Source organism: Trachemys scripta, chromosome 3 (assembly GCF_013100865.1).
Source record: "Trachemys scripta elegans isolate TJP31775 chromosome 3, CAS_Tse_1.0, whole genome shotgun sequence".
NCBI classification, from domain to species: Eukaryota; Metazoa; Chordata; order Testudines; family Emydidae; genus Trachemys; species Trachemys scripta.
This window is the reverse complement of record NC_048300.1, coordinates 130,804,845-130,826,171: the sequence shown is the minus strand read 5'-3', so window position 1 is coordinate 130,826,171 and position 21,327 is coordinate 130,804,845. Positions and strand designations below refer to the sequence as shown.

General features: G+C 37.5%; 1 protein-coding gene across 4 annotated transcripts in view; it reads right to left on the bottom strand.

Moving 5' to 3' along the window:
* Positions 1-21,327, bottom strand: part of FBXL4 (F-box and leucine rich repeat protein 4) — a 113,919-nt gene that overhangs the window by 70,988 nt on the left and 21,604 nt on the right. For all 4 annotated transcript variants that reach the window (XR_004645179.1, XM_034766000.1, XM_034765999.1 and 1 more), the window contains exons 4-5: positions 15,519-15,864; positions 6,694-6,938 (exon numbers count right to left, since the gene is read on the bottom strand). Coding sequence is in view for 3 of the 4 variants with exons in the window: in XM_034766000.1 (XP_034621891.1) it covers positions 6,694-6,938; positions 15,519-15,864 (591 nt within the window). In the remaining variant the exon portion in view is untranslated. The remainder of the gene's footprint in view (positions 1-6,693; positions 6,939-15,518; positions 15,865-21,327) is intronic.

The window sequence follows — 21,327 nt, the reverse complement described above, 5'->3', positions numbered from 1 at the left end:
ATTCTTCTATAACCCTAATGGACATTATCAGTAAGTTAAATTACCGTCAGCTTTGCCTTAGGATGTTCACATGCCTGAAGCACTCTATCGTCTCATGACAATACAGTTTGCTTTAGTCAGATTTCTTAAATTATTCCATTTTTTCTAGACCCTTACATTTTAAAATAATGATTTCCAAGAATATTTACCTGTTTAACTGATCAAAGTATAAACAAAGAATGTTTCTTAAATATCATTTATATATGGTTATTTTAGAGGAACACTGTCAATTTAAATTACATAGGATTAAATCCTGGCCCCACTGAAGTCAATGGGAGTCAGGGTGGATAAAAATCAATGATTTAAAAAAAAATAAAAAAAAAAATCTGAATTTTTTTATTTAAATTGGATTTTTGATAAAATGCTTTTTGAGGAAAAAACCTATCTAAAGATATTTTTAATTATGACACATTATAGCTCAAAGATACCTCATCACGGAATAAAGATTATAAATTCTAATTCTATAGTATGAGACATATTCTTGTAATGTTTAAGAAAAGTTTTGTAAATGAGTTCCAATAGTTCATGGATTAGGGACCCAATTTTATGGGATTCCAGGGGCTTCTGTATAGATTATTTAGGTTAATCTTTCTATCTACCCAATGGGACTCAGTGCTCAGTCTAGAAGATACCATCAGAGATGCTTAGTTTTGCAGTTCTCAAACTGTGGATTTGTGTCTCCAGAGGTAACATGCTTGTTAACAGCAAAAATGTTTTAAATAAATAAATAAATAAATAAAATATAAATGTGAGAAATAACAGACCTCAACCTTATTGTCCCTCTGCAAATTTGTGTACACAAAGTCAATCCCTTACCTCTCTCTAAAGTGCAAAAGTTCAATGAAACAGAAGATTGTTGTAGGCGGAATAGACCTGGATAAGGAAAAGAAGTCTGGAGATAAATGTGAGAAAGGAGGGACAAGCAGTAGAAACAAAAGTGAAACTGTGAGCAGCATATTCCAGAAGTCTTGAGGTCTTTCTGAGTGTAGCCTTCATTGATTTGTGATCTACCATACCATTTTCTCACTAGAAGGGAAAACCTATCATAGCAGCAGGCTGTAAAAGGAGACCCAGTTTGGGAATATTTTAATGAAGTTCCTCTACCTGTGGGTAAGACAGGCATGCGTGCAAAATGCAAACAGTGCAACAAAGAAATGCAAGGCCTAGTTGCCAGAATGAAACCAAATCATGAGAAGTGTTCCTTCTCAGGAAGGTGCTGCGTTGAAGATGATGAAAGGAACATGCCTGAACATGCAGGATCTTCAGGCTGGTAAACTTCTTTATTTCATACTTCTTTCTTAAGGATCGCCTGTCTTCCTTCTAGACTATTTTTGAATTCTCATGTTTGAGCAAAAAATATAGTTGTTACTCTATGATACTATCATTTTAGATGCAGTTGTGATAAAAAACAAATAGCTGAAATAGGCAGATCTTCCTTATACAATTTTACCTTTAAAGTAGTACTGAGTGTCAGTGAATGCAACGACATACTAAATGAGCAGTACGGTAATAATAATTAAACAACTGCATTAACTTATTTTGTTTAGGAGAATCCATCCTCAACATACAGGATTCTGAAGACTATCCACCTTCAAGATCACCATCATTTTCTATAGTTTCAGAGTTATCTGCCAATGATAGTGTTTCAGTCACATCATGTATGTCACATAGCCACAGTATATCACCTGTAGCAAAAAGAAAAAAAATCTCCATCATCCAGAAAAAAACATAGATAAATTTGAGATAAGAGCCAGCAGATTATAAAAAGAGGTAATTGATGAAAAATTGCCTGGTTTGTTTATGCAACAAACTCTCCTTTCCATATGATTTAGAAGTTGAACCCACACTTCATTAACATGGTTCAGTCATTAAGACCAGAATACAGTCCACCCAACAGAGCAGATGTCATAGGCAAATTGCTGGATAAAGTATATGAAAGAGAAATTGAGCAGCGTGCAAAAGGTATAGAGGGTAAAATTGTTAACCTGAGTGTTGATGGGTGGAGCAATATCCACAATGATCCTGTTGTATGTCCTTGTGTGACAACAGAAGAAGGGAATGTCTTCCTTACAGAAACAATTGAGACATCAGGAAATGCACACACAGCAGAATACTTACAAGTAGCAGTAAAAGCTATAACAAACTGTGAAAAAAAATTCAAATGTCTAGTACGCCGTTTGGTCACAGACAATGCTGCAAATGTATCCAAGATGAGAAGAAATTATTTAGAAGCGAGTCCCAAGCTAATAACATAGGGTTGCAGTGCTCATTTGATGCACCTCCTAAGCCAAAGATTTCAGTGTTCCAGAAATAAAGGCTAATGTTGTTGAAATTGCAAAATACTTCCGTAACAACTTTGCAGCAGCTGCTCTGAAAAAAAGTGGAAGGAACCAAACTAACTATCCCATAAGACGTCTGATGGAACTCAGTAGTGGACTATTTTGAGTACTATATCACGAACTGGCCTAATCTGATGACAGTTTGTGAACAAAATAGTGAAAAAATAGATGGCACTGTCACAGCCAAGGTTCTCAACATTGGGTTTAAGAGAAATGTTGAACACATGCCGAGTACCCTGAAGCCTATTTCTGTAGCCTTGAACAAAATGCAGGGAAATAGCTGTTTTATTGCTGACGCTGCTGAAATTTGGAAGGAACTGAATGAGATCTTAAAAAGCGAAATATGCAACGACAGAGTTAAATTACAAGTATTAAAAAAACGAATGGGACAAGCACTATCTCCAGCTCATTTTCTTACAAATATTCTCAATACTTGGTACCAGGGTCAAACCTTAACTGCTGAAGAAGAGGAATAGGCTATGATATGGACATCCCGCAATCATCCCTTCATAATGTCAATTATAATAAACTTCAGAGCTAAGGGTGAACGACTCAAGAAATATATGTTTGCTGATGATGTTTTAAAGAAAGTCACACCAGTGAACTGGTGGAAGTCAGTTAAGCATTTGGATTTAGAGAGTGTTAAAGTGATAATCTCATTTTAACAGCAATAGCTACTTGTGCCGGTGTAGAAAGAATATTTTCTTCCTTTGGATTAATCATTCCAAATTGAGAAATCGTTTGGGACCTGAAAAAGCAGGAAAGCTTGTTTTTCTTTTCCAGATTATGAACAAACAGGAAAATAAAAGTGAAGACGATCGAGTTAGCTGGAGAAGCCAATATTTTAAGTTCCTCATGTTGACCTGGCTGATACAGTCGATTTAATTTTTGTTTTGTTTTTTAAATATTTCATTTAACTATTTTAGTTAAAAACAATTTTAACAAAAGCCAACCCGATTTTAAAAAACATGAATGTTTAACTAAATTCAAAAATTCATATGCTTGTTTTGTTAAAATATATGTTTGCTAGTGAAGAAAAAAAAATCCAGAATACATAACGTTGTTGTTTTAGTTAAATAAAAGAATTTAAATGTCTGTCTGGTGATGTTCTCCTCCTAATACAGCATGGCAAGAAAATCCTCCCAATAACTTCATAAATATCTACTTCAATTACTTTTGGTAAATTAAATAACCAATCGTTCATTTTCTGATATAGCTGTAAAACTAATCTGAAAAGTTTTCAAAATAAATCACTTTAAAAATGTATATTGTGTACCTTCTAAAAATGAAACCTACATCTATCTCTGAGTTGTGAAGAATATTTATTAAGGTTATAACAACTAATAAGAATGCACTTTTATGTAGAAATCCGTGATTAAATCGAGTCTTCCTGACTAGTGATTTAAATCAAATCCACCCTGATGGGAGTTTTGCCACTGGCTAAAATGAGGCCAGAATTTCACCCACTGTTATCAAAATATTTGATTTTTAAAATATATTCCCCTTTAAGTTATCTAAGGTAGTGTTAGTATAATTGATAGAGAATGTAATTTGTTTACAATATGATTTTTAAACTGCATCAGAGGAAGCTCCAACATCCAGATAATGGAGGCACGTGAAGCTGTGTGTGGAATGCTAAAAGGCCACTTGACAGATTTCCTCTGTTGAGGAAAGTCCATCTTTATCCAGGAAGTGGCCATATTACAAAAGGAATTCACACTAATGCCTATGAGAAATAAGAGCTCCTCTAACATCTATGCTCCCTTAAAACACACTCAAATTCATTTAGCAATATCCAAATGGGAAGCAGACTTCCCTTTCTTGGTGCCAGAAAATGACAGAAACGGGTCAATGCCCAGTGATGAAACAGAACACTTTGTCTTTTTAAAATTATTTATAAAAACAGAAAGAGAGATCTCCACAGAGCAAAAGAGATACAACGGACAGCGCTTCAAGATATGTGCCCTCACAGTAAAATCTTTCAAAAAACTGGCCAAAACATATAAAAGAGTGAAAATCCTGTGTAAATGGTATATTTAAAAAAACTCCAGTAATTTAGTTCACTAGTCCTGATTCTAAAGGGTATCGTATAGCTGCGCGACTAACAAACCTCGGCCAAAAAAACCTCCCAAAAACCCAACTGGCTGCATGCACTTTTTCTGCATGATTCCTAAAAATACAGATCATTTAGCAATCATCTCCAAGGTCTGAGAGAACACTTTTTTCTTAAAATTGTTCTAAATAAATCTTGTTCAATTATGAACATAAATAGGACATGCTTATTCAGATTATTCATTAATCAAGTTATGACTACTTAGTGTTTATTCTGGGAATGCTGACTACAAATCACTGCAGCTGTCACTTCCGTAGACAAGTAAAAGGGCCAATCAGTAAATGAACCCTATCCTAGACCAATAATGCCATGTTATTTTGCAGAGTTTGTAATCCTTTGAATTTGGGCAGTTATTCCACTACCAATTACACCAATGTCTAACTAATACAGTTAAATATCATGCATTAGATTTTTCAGAGATTAATCTGTACTGCACATGTAAAAAATGAAAATTGCACTGTATATCTATATAAGCTTGAACTTGCACACACTTCTAGTTTTCAACAGGCAGAGTTAACAGGAATGACACTACTGAGCATCTATATGACAGCAGACACCAAATGTATCTAACCGCACATCCAGCATTAGGAAATGCTTTTGTATATTAAATTATGTAATGTCTTGTTTCCTACAAATCTACATATAAGGAGAGATGCACGTTGAATGATATTTAGAAAAAAAGCGGAATTTTCAGAGTATTTTGTACTCCGAAAGGGAAAAGTGGTTGAAGTACTGCAAAAATGTATCAGAAATGAATATATGTGAGTGGAGAGAATATATATAAAAAAAGTTATATTAGACTAAACATTTCTCTTTTATCAGTGAAGTTCAGCTTTCATCTGCTGGTTATCTTTATTTAAAGAAGTCATTTTCTGTTTACAGTGAAGTGCCCTGATAGATACTGTTTAAGGCAAATGAGCAAAAAAGCAGAAAATGATACATTAGCAAGCCAGGAACATGGTGGTTATACAGAAAAGTGTCCCTGCAATTTAGCTGGTTTTAATGAACTATTACATAGTCATTTTTTCCAGTTTGGCATGAAGGTGCACGTGAAGATACTTTAATTTACATTACACTCAAGTGGTTACTTAGGGTCCCACTCCTTCAAGCTGCTCCACATGGGTCAACTCCTTTGCCCACACGGAGACTCATTTACTTCAGCGGGGCTCTTCATGGGCTCAGGGACTCACCCCCAATATGAAGCAGTTTGCTGGATCCTGGCCTAATGAATGATCTGAAAATGTAACCTCATACATCACTTACTAGCTCTGTCCATGAGCTAGTCACTAGAGTTTAAACTAAACTTATCAATTCACTGAAAGCAGACCTTCAGTAATATATCTGAGTTTGTGCTTTAGTAACTTACAGGACTGCTTTTTGACAGTTCTCTTTCATACAGTACACAGTGAGAAATATAATCAGTTCAATATCATAGCAATTCCAAAATACTGACATTTAATGGCTTCATCTAAATCAAGGACATTTTGAAGGTATTATTTGTGAAAAAAATTTTATAGCATAATTACAATAGGAGCCTCAATATTACAGAAGAATGTTAACATGAGCTCTTATTAAGAGAAACTTTTCTGTAGGTACCATTTGGCATGCGCAGATGAGGTATATTAAATCTATCTCCCCATGTAAGTATTCTCACACTTCTTATCAAACTGTCTGTACTGGGCTATCTTGATTATCACTTCAGAAGTTTTTTCTCTTACTTAATTGGCCTCTCAGTGTTGGTAAGACAACTCCCACCTTTTCATGCTCTCTGTATGTGTATATATCTCTCCTCAATATATGTTCCATTTTATGCATCCAAAGAAGTGGGCTGTAGCCCACGAAAGCTTATGCTCAAATAAATTTGTTAAAGTGCCACAAGTACTCATGTTCTTTTTGCGGATACAGACTAACACGGTTGTTACTCTGAAACCTGTCATTAAATATATGTAATCTATCACATTAAACTGACTTCTATCGTTGTGTGCAATCTCTCTTATTGTTTAGCTGGAGAATGTATTAAAATAAATGATTTCCTACATCAAAAAATCCTGCTCTTCATGGTAAAAACACAAAGACGCTGCATGCCTGCCTTTTGATACAAGCATGAGGTCTAAAGGCTTTTAAATATTTAATAACGAAACTACTGAATGGCAGCTCGGAAAACAGAGCCTGCTGAAATACCTCAGTATATTGAGCACTGACCTGCTAAATCCAGAAACAGATATGGCTCCCCTGTTTCCTGTCCAAGATAAATTCAGCCACTGGATGAGAGTGCAGCGAGACAGTAGGTATTCCAGAGATGTGTCATTTATCCTTGCCCAGTAGGGTTGTAAACTGAGGTGAATGTATTGTAGAGGATCACAGCAATGCTGATATAGTAGCTTACAAGTCTGTGCTAGTCTACACAGGTCTGGTACAGTAAGGTGACTCAAAATCAACTGAATGAGCTATATTAAAAACACAAAAAACAGATCACAGAATTCAAAATGTGAAGGGAAACTTGCCAAGCAGTAAGAAAATATACTGTAATTACAAAGTTAATATTTTTATTTAAAGTAGTGTCTCAAATAAACCATAGATTAACAATTAAATAAGAAATCACCACCTTATCAGTTAGATAACATTAAGCAACAGTGGAAAAGAAACAGCATTTAAAAGAAACAGAAGCTTTCTAACTATTAAGAAGCTTCTTACCCAAGCTAATTTGAACAGTTGTATAAATGTAAACCCTATGTTTCCATAGCTTCCTGCACAGTCTGCTCTTTGAGTTGACCAGACACTGAATTGACATCCTCTCTCTTCTTCCCTGCATTTGTTTTTCAGCCAGTAGCACATTTGCAAAAGACAACAATTAGACTCTGCTCCACAGGTGCTGGAAGTAAGAGTGCTGCCGCACCCCTGGAGTTGAAGTGGTTTCCATCATATACAGGGTTTACAGTTTGGTTCAATAGCTTTCAGCAACTCCATTATACAAATTGTTCCAGCACCCCTGCTCTGCTCCAAATTTCCCATTCCCTAATCTTCCTGGGATTTAGCCCTCTGTTTCCTGCTGTAAGATTCAACTATGCTTCAGCCTCAGCCCTACACCTCCCAGGCCCCACGATTCTGGCTGCAGTCCAACTAAGTAAATGTGACCAGTGTATAACTCCCAGTTTCTGACTCTTTTTTTCCTAGACCTAATCACTCTCTTGCTTTGTGCTTGGGGTTCCATCCCTTCCCTGTTCCAGATGTAACTCTAAACACAAGTTCTTTAGCCAGTACCAAAGCAAACAGCTATGACTCCAAAATACTCCCCAATCTGCCTCCCCAGCCCTACTACACACCTTATAACGCCCTAGTTCAATTACTCTTGCTTTCCCTACCATGTTCCACTTGTAAACGTGGATAAATATAAATATGGATACTCATTTAAAAAGGAAAAAAAAAAAAACAGGAAAACTGCCACACAAAAACTTTGTTAGATTAGAGATTGATAGAAAATTCACTCAATCATTACACTCATTAACAATGAAAGAAATCTCCAGTTAAGACAACATTAACACACACAAACACCTAAAGGCAAATGATTTAGAGACAGTCAAAACATTTTCCAACAGAATTTTTTTCGGCCAGTAAACGCAGATTTGTTGAAAGCAAAACATTTAGAAGCAATGTGCCAGTTTTGACAAAAGTTTGTTTAAAAACAAAATCTGAAATAAATGTTTTGCTCCATTTAACCTTTACTGAGCATGTTTTGATTTTTATTTCAATTTTTTAAATGTTATATATTATCAAATCAAAATAGGAATGAAACATTTCAATTTTGTAAAAACAAAATATTTCTATGAACCCAAAATTAATTCCACCCCCTAGAATTTCATTTAACAGGACATTTCAACACTTTTGTGTGTTCTGTTTCAGAATGGAAGAAATTTCTAAGTCACAAAATTCCCTGCAAAATGAAATGTCTGATTCCCACCCAGCTCTAGATTCTGTACTCAGATATAATAAACACAAACTCACTCTCAGACTCCTTGGCTTCACACATGTCCTTTAATTTCTAACATACAAACAATACAATTTGTGCACACATTCAGTTCCTTAGAACCACACAACTTTAACTGCAGTCTTAATGTTCAGTCTTCCATGTACAAACAACAGACTTCACTAGTACACATGTTTAGAGGGAAACTCTTTTTAACTAGCTGAGGTTGGAGTTCAGGTTGTGCATTTCAATGAGACTGTGAAGAACTGAACATGCATTTTGTGGTCGGTTACATGTTGCAATAGAAAGGAAATATATTGCATAGCTGAGGAGTTAGTGCTTTTAGGTATTGTGATGTATGAATAACTTCATGGGAGTCGAGGTGGCATGACATTAATATTGGCTTAACTAAAGTTCCTTGATTTCGGCATTGTTAAGAAATGCACAGTTGCTTAACATAGTTCTTTGTGTGGTTCTATTATACCTCTAATACATATGCTTTCACTAAAATTATAGCGGCGCTGTAAGCTTTCAGCTATTCCACTTTTTAAAATCCACCATAAATATATATCTTCTGAATATTCACTACTCCCTCCAAGTTTTTTTCCACTGCAGTAAAATATCCACTGTTCATCTAAGATCTTTAGTGACTTATAGTGCTCTCCTGTTGAACAGGCAAGCTGACCAACAAAGGGAATACAAGTCAGCAAAACCTACTTCCAGAATTATGCTGACATAATTTCTGATAAATTAACATTAATTTCGACTGCAATGAAAACTGGAGATGGATAACATCAAAATTTGGCTAAATGGAAAAAATATTTTGACTTCTGAGCACTACAAACAGTGGCAAGACTATGAAAAGCTCACCAATGTCTCTTTAAACTAATTATTTTAAAAGTATTTCCTAACCTACAGAACACTACCTCTATACCACCTAGGATGAAATCTCTTACTACATCAGCCTCTTAACCAGAAAAGTTTAAACCCAACATTTTATTTTATTTACTAAAATTAGACTATTTTGTAATATCCAAAATGAAAAAAGTAGAGAGAGTTTGTCCGTGTGTCCCCTAGCATAAAGTACAAATTGATACTATAATGAATATGTGATGCGCTATACTATTCTGTGTTCAGGACAACTCCCAGAATGCAGCTGGCCTGAATATCTGCTTCTGAAAACTAATCTCATAACATGTGGAGTTTCCTTCAAACTGTTGTTACTTTACATTGATGAAGAATTATGGCAGCTGCCATCTTTGTTACAAAGAGAAAGAGCATAGAGGGTATTTAAAACTTACATATGATTTAGAATCATAGAATCATAGAATATCAGAGTTGGAAGGGACCTCAAGAGGTCATCTAGTCCAACCCCCTGCTCAAAGCAGGACCAATTCCCAGCTAAATCATCCCAGCCAAGGCTTTGTCAAGCCGGGCCTTAAAAACCTCCAAGGAAGGAGACTCCACCACCTCCCTAGGTAACGCATTCCAGTGTTTCACCACCCTCCTAGTGAAATAGTTTTTCCTGATATCCAACCTGGACCTCCCCCACTGCAACTTGAGACCATTGCTTTCAACAGAAAGGAAGCAGAATACAAACAAAAAGAGTTGTTTTCTTAAGGTAAGACAGAAAAAAATTATAACAAATCGGATATATGCTTTTTCAAGATGAATGAGTACAGAGTACCCTGCTTTTAAAGAGGATAACTCATTAGATCAATATATGCTAGAACAACAGCATGAACATTCAGATATTGGACCTGCATTCAAAGCACCAATTTGGAAGTCTCCACTCGCAGCTCTAAATAATTATCAGTGAACAAACTCAAAAAGAAAAAAAGGAAAAGGTTATTCTTTACACACAGTAAAGGTAATCATCTATTCTAGGTCTCCATTTTGTCATCATATCCCATGTTCTCACATTGCAGCAACTCACTTGTTTGCGATGAGCTCAAGATGTATATACAAGATTATAGAAAAAAGTACAGAACATTTCCCTTCCTCCATTAAGGCACAGGGTGTTTATACAGTTATGAACTGATGGATTCTCACCAACCCCAGGGAGTTCAGCAGACAATTACTAACATGACTTGGCCCTCTGGCTAAGTCTCAAATTCTGCAGTTACAAATGTCACTGAGGCTGGTAAGCCAGAATGACATGACCACACCAGAGAGAATGTAAGAATACTTAGAAACTAAAAACCTGATACACCCCTTTTATCATCATCATCATCACCCTGTCTTTAGTCCCATTTCCCAATAACTTCTCTTATCTCTCAGGCAATTCCAGTTTCTTAGAAAGGCAGGCCTCAACTCTATCCAAACTCAGTACCTTTTCCCCAAGGTGACCGTCTCTCCTCCTACCTCTTTCTGGAGCTGTTTTTCCCCTTGGTACTCCTTCAGCCTCCCAGCCTCCTTGGGTATTGACTCTGCTCTCTCCCCCCTGGAATGAGCTAGGTCTGCGCTTATATAAAACTCCAGGCCCCTCTCACCACCATCCTCTGGGAGGACTGGTTAATTGGAGTCAGCTAGTTGCATTTTTCTTTTCTCCCCACACCTGACAGCTCACTTTCACATTTTCGTGTCCGAGGTAGGACTCTTCCCAAGGAAATTGTGGAACTGCCAGAAAGGTAAGGGAATTTACGGGGAAATGGGACTAAAACTTTAGGTGCAGATCATGATAAACTATCAATACACCCCTTTATATATATCCCTACATTCTTTCTGGTACCCTTTCCCCACCACCACCCTTTTGGTGGTGGTCAGGTCATCCTAGCTCATCAGACTTGGTAACATTTGGAGCTGTGCTTGGGGTTAGCTGGACGTCACAAGTCACATTAGTGTTTGTCTTCTGAACTCCCTGGAGCTGATGAGAATCTACTGGTTCATACAGGGGAGAACCGATTTCCCATTACACTAATTTTTAGCTCTTCAATGCATGGAATATATCTTTAACAATACTGTAACCACTAAATGCACTGTGTTTATCTACAGTAAATTTGTTCAGCAATAGCATTTTAATATGATCAAAAGCAAATTACAACTTCATTTAACCAAAAATTTCCTTTCCAAGACCAAGTCAAATTTGCACAGACTCTGGGTTCTTCCTTTCTCCTTGGCCAGACAAGTGAGTGTGGGGACCAATCAAATCTTACAATTTTTGCTTTTTCTAGGAATCTCCACCAAATTCTCCAATTTGATTCCTTCCAATCCAAAAGAAAATGTGTGTTAATCTACATTAGCTCCTTATTCAGAACAAAGTTCCTCTGGATGAGAGTCTGTGTTGCCAGAAAGAAATTATCAGGTAAATGGCATTATAATTTTTCATCTCCATGACCAGGTCTGGTACAGCAGTACTTTAGCAAGCACCTAAGCTATGAAAAAGGGAGCGTGGACAAGCTTTCAGGAAAAAAGTGTGTACTAGAATCACTGATGAAAAAGACAGGAAGGGGAGACAGTATATTCCAGCTCCCTATCCTTATAGCAAATGGCTCCTTAAGAGGGAACACGCAGCCCTAAGTACCATGTGACTAAAGGTTTTAATCAGCAAATGCATGTACATTCAATGCAAAGTAAATGTGTGGAGAGAGTGTCAAGTGACTGCTTTGCAGAATTTGTCCACTGATGCTTTACTTAAATTGCCAAAGCCACTCAGGTAGAGCGGGCTTTCATTCTTACTGAGCAAGCAACTTCCATCACCTATGTGCCTCAGGATGCAGGCTTTGATCAATGTGGAAAAAACATACTGCAAATTTTTCAGTGTCCTTTCTAGAGTTAAAGAATGGAACACACAAAGGGCGGTGGGGGGAATGGGACTGTTCTAAAAGGATCTTCCTGTCAGAGACAGGAATCAAATAATCTAGAGCCTTGAAAGGAAAAAGCCAGGGCCCAGTGGATTCTTTTATGACCCATGGACTTACTGGTGCCAACTGGCTGAGAGGAAGCATAGAGTTTTAAAGGGATCCCCTGGGTTGGATATCTGCATAATAGTTGACCAAAGGGTGGCACGTGAGGTGTCTACTGAGAGCCAATAGCCCACTGGTGGTCATAATCATTGCAAAATGTGTCTGGATGATATTTAAAGAGTTATTTATTTATACTAAAAATTATGTTCTCAAAGTGTTGGAGTTAAGGCAGATCACCAGGAGGTGATATACCTCTGAAACGTTATTTTCAGGCAGGAGGTAACGATACCTATCGCCCTTTCTCCCAGTCATGTGTGTATTATTTGTCTCAAAATATAGGTCTATCTGCATATTAAGTCAGGTGAACTGAGAGATTGCAAAATCTGCAAGAGAGGAAGTTTGCAGGAGGAAAAAAAGAGCAAGAGGGGGGGTCCTGCTTATTCATAAAGAAAAATGACTGTTCTCATATATCTTGAGGTGCAAGGGAACACATGGGACTCTTCACATAGGAGGCAAATGGACTGCCTTGAAAGGAGGGTCACAGCCAACCTGTCTGCTACATGGATTTTGGATGTACAATACTCTACAAGGCATGAGAGTATCTTGTTAATTAAGTCTAGGCTCTAGAATGCATGCTATGATTTTATTTTATATGTAACCATTTGTTTCCAATATTTCTACTTGTTATTACTTGAATCTGTGCTTTGCTAAATAAACTTACATTTGATTTTACTATATATATATATATCTAAGTAAAGCAGAGAGATGTGATCTGAGGTGGAACTGGTAAGCTGGGGTGTTCTGTTTGTTTGGTAGCAGCAAATCTATGAACACTGCAAGTGTTCAGTGGATCAGGGGCTGGACACACAAAACATAAAATGTCCTTGATACCTGAGAGACCATATAAATGTATTCATGAAACCCAACATATTAAAAAATGGGTAAAAAAAAAAGGAAAAGTAGTAAACTAAAAGGAGAGAAAAATGGAGACACACAAATAGGAGACAGGAGTTCATAGGCACAACAGAAATGGATCCAAAACATTTCTTCGCTGATACCTTTAAGGACCTAGATAAGAATAAGATCACCAAAAGAAACGTTTTGTTGATCCAACAGACTGCAAATCAGTTTGCTTATCCTTTCTAAAACAGACCTATTTTTAAACACATTTTTCCTAGTTTAAGAAGTATTTTCTTTAAATGATGAAAAATATAATGAACAAAGTAATACATGACAAGATTTTCTGGGGCAGACAGTGTCCCAGAGTACACTCAAAACAATAAAATGTTTTGCCTGGGTTTTGTGCATTTGAGATATCAGGAGTAACAACATTTATATAAAACTAAACTATTCTGTGTGTGTTGTGATAGCCTGAAAATGTTTCAGGCCAGAATACAGCTATTTCCTCATTAATTAAATACTGAGCTGATTAGAATTAGGAAACAGTAAGAAATGGGGCCCAGAGTTTGAATATCACACAATTATTATGAATACTCCTCTTTAGACTGAATGTTGTATTTTAATACTAAAAACTTTAAATGGAAAGAAAAACTACAAAAACAAAAGTGAGCTGAGAGGAAAACTATTTTCTTTTAAAAGTTCAACACTTTTGGCCCCTCCTCCTTGCTCCCCTTCCCAGAATCTTCACTACTTTCCTCTTACATCCTCGCTCTTATCTCCTTCTTCTCTCTCCCCACTCATTCCCTTCAGCCAGGTTCTTCCCAGAAGAGCTATAATGCACTGGTGCCCAGCTTGGTCCTTTAGATTCTAAACATTGGCCCTCAGAGGTGACTGTATTAAGGAAAAAAAACCTTTGTAATTGATTCTGAGTTGAAAATTTGTTCCCTGAGCCATTCCCTGCAATTTTAAAATGGAAAGTGACTGAACCAGCTCCAATACTTGGGGAGGTGATAGAAGAGACCATCACTTCCCAGCATTTCTCCTTTAGCCCCAATAGCAGCTCCGATTCCAGCTAGGAGCACTCTCAGTAGCTGCTGTTGCACTGTAGGGGAAGGAGAATGTAACTGCCTGTTCTATTGCCTTCTTCCTTGCTAGGGTCTGGGAACCCCAAGAAGAGCTTCCCTGAGTCCCGGGGGAATGCCTAGCAAAGGATGGCTCCTTTTCCTCCCCACACAACCAGCTAGGGCATCCAAAGAGGTGAGTAAAAGGAAAAGCTGAGAACCAATATCAGTTATGGTTCCCCAATTCTCTCCCTTACTACCAGATTAGAGAAGCCTACAGATGGCTATAATCTAAGCAGAAGGCTATAGTCCCCAACACAGTGTACTCCAGCCAATCCCCACGGCCAATATACCCTCTGTATTGGGGATTACAGGGAGGAAGGGAGAAGAGCTGTCTATGCTGGCCCTAAAGCCATTGGTGACTCTCCCATGCTGAGTGTATTCTTCCCATGGAATTTACAGATGGTTCCGGCACCTTCTGTGTTGCAAAGGAGAGGATCTGCAAAGGCTCTAGAATAGGACAGTGAATCTGATTGTGACCTCTTGACTTTTTCAAAATAATACACAAAAGTTTGGAGATCGCTGCTTTAGTGTATTTTGTGTTGTGTTTCAACACCGAATTGGGTGGAAGATGCCGAGATTTTCCCCAATACAAACAATAAATACAAATATGCTGTATAGTAATTATTTTAGGGACAAGAGTCCTGATGTCATATGTAGACAGGGACAATGGAAAAGATGAAGGGCTTAAACTATTTTAAAAATGATTTCTATTTCAGTAGTTTGATTTTTAGTAATTTTCCTTGTCTTTCACATACTGTAAAGTCTGGAATTTTTCAAATGAAAGGAATGAAAAGCCACAGCGTGCATGTTCTGGGAAACAGATGAAAAATTCTGAGTTCAAGAGGCAGAATTGAGGGATTGTAGTAGCTAAGTTGAAATGTACATGCTCACAGTCTGGTTACCTGAACACTGATTGGCTAATAACAATCACCAAACGTATACAAAGTCACTTATTATATGACCATTGAGAAATAACTAGACAATGATTATGTAAATCAGACACCCACAACCAGAATGCAAGGAATTGCATAACCAGGGAGGAAAAAAATATAGCTTTGGATGAGTAACTATACAGCATTTCTGCCCTCTGGTTGAGACAATTCCATTTTAGTATAATAAGCATTTTTTCCTTACCTCATAAGGCAGTTTATCAAAATACCCATTAGTTGTCCATTCCCTGAGGGCTGCAACACTGAACTGTTTATTAAGACTATCCATTTCAGAGCCATTCTTTTCTTCATCATCATCTTCATCCAAATCATTCATATCTATCATCGAAGTCTTAAGCGAAAGTACAGGTCTCTCTTTCACACCATGTAGTACTACTGCATCTAATTCAGCGTAATAGTCCTGAAGGGAACTATTTACTTCCAATCGAATTAGATTTGTGGGAAAGTCAATCTGTTTAATACAAGGTGTGAACTGGCGAGCCTGAGGAGAATTCACCTTGGTAGGTGCTTCTGACCAAAGGATTTCCCACCTACAAAAGAAAAATTGCACATATAATACAGTGATTAATACAAAAAGATGAGTTACTATTGTAAGCTCTGAACTTGCGCACAATGTGCTACTCTGGCAAAAGTACAAGTATTTAGTAAGTTAGGAACATGGCTAAGAGGCCAGTTAAGATTGCTTTATTTCCCCAGACTTCAATAAATATCTGAAAAAGAAAAAAATTAAACAGGCTCATCACATATTAGGATTATACAATTACTGTACTTCCTTTGCACTACTGACAGAACAGGATGTGTGCTCATGAACATACAAATGTGGTCTTTTACTAACACAAACATACAAATCCTTGTAACATATCACAATTTATGCAAGTGTGGCAAAAAGGAGAATAAGCTTGTATAGTAAACTTCATATCTTAGTACAAATATACTAAATAGAGAACAGAGGGTCACATGAAGAACCATACAAATACTTAGCCAAAACTTCTTTCTAATTCCCCTCCCCACAAGCACATTTTTAACAAAAAAACTATATATTAAATATTATAACAAAGTCATTAAAATAGGAATAGTTAATAATCCAGTTAATAATGACAATTTTTAAAGTGTCTAAGTTCTATTTTGTTGACTTTTGAGCAGATAAACAAGAATTTCTCTTCTAAGTCATTCATTGTCAAATGCCTCTTTAGTAGGGACCTACCAAATTCATGGTCCATTTTGGTCAATTTCACGGTCATAGATTTTTTAAAAAGTAAATTTCATGATTTCAGATATTGAAATCTGAAATGTCATGCTGGTGTAACTGTAGGGGTCTGGACCCAAAATGGGGCTGTGGGGGGATCGCAAGGTTATTTTAGGGAAGTTGCGGTATTGCCACCCTTACTTTTGCGTTGCTGCTGGCGATGGTTCTGCTTTCAGAGCTGGGCAGCCAGAAAGTGACAGGCTGCTGGCTGGGCGCCCAGGTCTGAAGGCAGCACCCCGCCAGTAGCTGCGCAGAAGATACCATACCATGCTACCCTTACTTCTGTGCTGCTGCCTTCAGAGCTGGGTCCTTGGCCAGCAGCCGCCGCTCTCCAGCCACCCAGTTCTGAAGGTAGCAACCCCCTTCTGGGTCAGGACCCCCAGTTTGAGAAACACTGGACTCCCCCCCTCCCATGAAATCTGAATAGCATAGGGTAAAAGCACACAAAAGATCAGATTTCACAGTCTGTGACACATTTTTCACATCCATGAATTTGGCAGAGCCCTACTCATTAGTGCAATGTTATGGATAAGAATTTAAAAAAACAAACAAACTTCAAGTCATCTTTGATCATTTGTAAATTTCTTGATTTTTTTTCTTTTGGTAACAAGCATTTTTTGAACATTTTTATCCTCCCTGGCTGTACATGAACCCAATGGCAGGAGTACCAGGACATGCATGAATTCCCATTCATACATCCTCTCTGATGCACCTCCTTCAGTGAATGGCAGAGTCACCAGTAGCAAACCACACATGGAGTAGTCTAGAGAAAGAAGAAAAGCCCCTCCTCACCAAGCCTGCGGTGCTCCCCAGCCTTGTAGACAGGCCTGGGAATGGAGAGAGGTCTGCTCTTTAAATGTATTCTGCATACTCCAGGCCAAAGGGAGGGGTTTTGCAGGTGTTCCAGTCACAGCTGCTACTTCACACTGCTCCTGCGCCTTCTGCTTCCTTGACCAGGTAGATTGATGACAGGGAAGGAAACCTACAACAGCTACTGCTGCTGTTTCCTATGGCATCGTATCCGCAGCAATCTGATTACCCTATATACAAACCCAGTGAACTTTCACCAGTTGTAGCTCCCTCCCACCTCCAACTATCCTTGTCCTGCCTTCAAAGATCTCACACAGCTTGGCTATCCTTTGTCACACTGATCTCAGAGACCTGACACTGATTCTGCAGTAATTGGGCTCCCTTTCTGATAGAAGCTATCAGCACTCTGAATCTGTAACAAGTGTATGCTGATGATAAAAGACTACTTCTGAATATTTAGACAAATCAAAACATTGTTTACTCATACCAATACTGGACAATTAACTTGTCCTGTTAAACAGAAAATAAAATGTAAGCAATGTTTCCACTAAAAAAAAAAATAACTCAGTGCAAATAACGCCTGGAAATTTCACTTGACAAAATTAAAACCCAGCATAGGAACATATATCCATGCTTACCAGAAAATTTCCTTACTTCAATAATAAGGTCAACAGATCTGTTACAATGGTTATTACAGCCTGCTTTCAGCTTGGCGGCAGAACCAGACCTGTCAGTAACTGGCAGTGGGGAAATTCCCCATTTCCTGACTATGACACTGTAATTGTCATTACTACTCCAGCCAGGTTAATTCAAATCTACTTTTTAAAATTACAGATTGTGTTAAATATACAATTTCTCCTACCGCAGAGTATGGTAAATTCTACCTAATGACAACAAATCCAAATCCTTGGATGCCAATTTCCATCTCTATTCTGAATGATCCATTTGTCTTCAAGGTGGGCTGTGTCTATGGATTTTATTACTCAAAGGGAAATTTTCAGATAAACATGGATAAATTCTTCTATTCTCCTTCATGCTAAGGTCCACAGAGCTGTCACAACAGGATTTTCATATCAGTGTGCCTCCAGGATGGAAAGCAGCAGCATCCTTTAAATATGGACATCTAAAACATGCTGGATTATTGTGATTGAATGCATCCTTGTATTCACACCCTACACACCACTGTAATAATCTTTGTACAAAATATCCCTGGTAATGTATCATTTGAAAACTATTAACTTGCTGGTCAATAATAACATGGTAAAAAGTATGTAGCAACATTATGTGTTAAGTTATAAAATCCCCCTGTATGATATTACTAGCTCATGATCAAAAATCACAGAGCCCTGCACCAGAAAAAGTCCTAAACACAGAAGTGTGTGCATCTCAATTTAATAAAAGTTGTAAACAGGGTCCTAAGACAGGCTAAGACAGGGGACAAGGAAAACGTGTATTTCAGCAGAGGGGAGAAGAAACAGCATGCACACTCTTTCATCACCAGACACCATGTTGCCTTCTTTACTGTTTGAATGAACTTTAACTAGGAAAGTTAAATGCATTTCGCAGAGTGACTGAACTATAACAGTGAAGGGCAAAAACACCCCAAGTTCTCTCTCTCTTCATCTCTCTCTTTTTCACCTAAAACAACAAAAGAAACAGCGTTTGGATTTTGCTAGCAGATTCTGGCCTGAGAATTTGGTCAGAAATGTTTCTGGGAAGCTGTGGTAAGAACTTCACCTTGAACCAAGTCTAGCTTGTTAAATTTAGAAAACATTTTATTTTTCTCTCTTGTAACCATTTCTGACTTTAATGCCTTATAACTGTACTCACTTTAAATATCTCTTTGCAGTTAAATAAACATTTTATTCATTAATAAAAACTAGGGCTGTCAAGTGATTAAAAAAATGAATCGCAATTAATCACACTGTTAAACACTAATAGAATACTATTTATTTAAATATTTTGGATGTTTTCTACATTTTCAAATATATTGATTTCAATTACAACAGAATACAAAGTGTACAGTGCTCACTTTATATTTGCTTTTGATTACAAGTATTTGCACTGTAAAAAACAAATAGTAGTTTTCAATTAATCTAATACAAGTACTGTAGTGCAATCTCTTTATCATGAAAGTTGATCTTACAAATGTAGAATTACGTACAAAAAAACCTGCCTTCAAGAATAAAACAATGTAAAATTTTAGAGCCTGCAAGTCCACTCAGCCCTACTTCTTGTTCAGCCACTCGCTCAAACAAGTTTGTTTACATTTGCAGGAGATAATGCTGCCCGCTTCTTGTTTACAATGTAACCTGAAAGTAAGAACAGACGTTTGCATGGCACTGTTGTAGCTGGCGTCACAAGATATTTACGTGCCAGATGCGCTAAGGTTCATATGTCCCTTCATGTTTCAACCACAATTCCAGGGGACATGTGTCCATGCTGATGATGGGTTCTGCTCGATAAGAATCCAAAGCCGTGTGGACTGACGCATGTTCATTTTTATCCTCTGAGTCAGATATTACCAGTGGAAGTTCTTTTTTGGTGGCTTGGGTTCTGTAGTTTCCGCATCGGAGTGTTGCTCGTTTAAGACTCTGAAAGCATGCTCCACTCCTCATACCTCTCAGATTTTGGAAGGCACCTCAGATTCTTAAACCTTGGGTGGAGTGCTATAGCTATCTTTAGAAATCTCACATTGGTACCGTCTTTGCGTTTTGTGAAATCTGCAGTGAAAGTGTTCTTAAAATGAACAACATGTGCTGGGTCATTATCTGAGACTGCTATAACATGAAATATATGGCAGAACGCAGGTAAAATGGAGCAGGGGACATACAATCCTTCCCCAAGGAGTTCAGTCACAAATTTAATTAATGCATAATTTTTTTGAACGAGTGTCATCAGCATGGAAGCATATCCTCTGGAATGGTGGCTGAAGCATGAAGGGGCATCTGAACATTTAGCATATCTGGCACATAAATACCTAGCAATACCAGCTACAAAAGTGCCATGCAAATGCCTGTTCTCACTTTCTGGTGACCTTGTAAATAAGAAGAGGGCAGCATTATCACCTGTAAATGTAAACAAACTTGTTTGTCTTAGTGGTTGGCTGAAAAAGAAGTAGGACTGAGTGGACTTGTAGGCTCTAAAGTTTTAGATTGTTTTGTTTGAGCGCAATTATATAACAAAAAAATCTATATTTGTACGTTGCACTTTCATGACAAAGACTGTACTACAGTACTTGTATGAGGTGAATTGAAAATTCCTATTTCTTTTGTTTTTCATTTTTACAGTGCAAATATTTGTAAAAAAAAGATACACTTTGATTTCAATTACAATACAGAATACAATATATATGAAAATGTAGAAAAATATCCAAAATATTTAATAAGTTTCAATTGGTATTCTATTGTTTAATTAAATCACAATTAAAACTGTGATTAATTACGATTAATTTTTTTAATCGTGCCTAATTTTTTGAGCTAATCGGGTGAGTTAACTGTGATCAATCAACAGCCCTAATAAAAACTAATCCAGCATTGGGAAATGTGTGGGTAACTCCATTTATGGTAGCAAACTGTTGTACATTGAGAGGCAGTGGACCTAATGTATCTGGACTATCCAGAAGAGAGTTGGACAGTGCAGAACACACTTTTTTGGGGGGGAGGGAGGGGGAAATCTGGGACTGCACTGGGCTGCTGAAAGCCAGAGTGTGACTGGTGTTTGCTGTCAGGCTGCTGGGGTAAGAGTTGCTGGCTATACACAGACATTCAGGGTGTAACCAGTATGTTGTCTGGCTGTTTGTGAGGAGCCCAGGTTGACTGGTCTGAATTGCACCCTGAAATGTCATAATTACATATAACTATCTTGATCTTCCCCTGGACACTATGGCCTGGAGAAGACAGACAAAAGAAAAGAAATGGCATTGTCTAAGACTGGA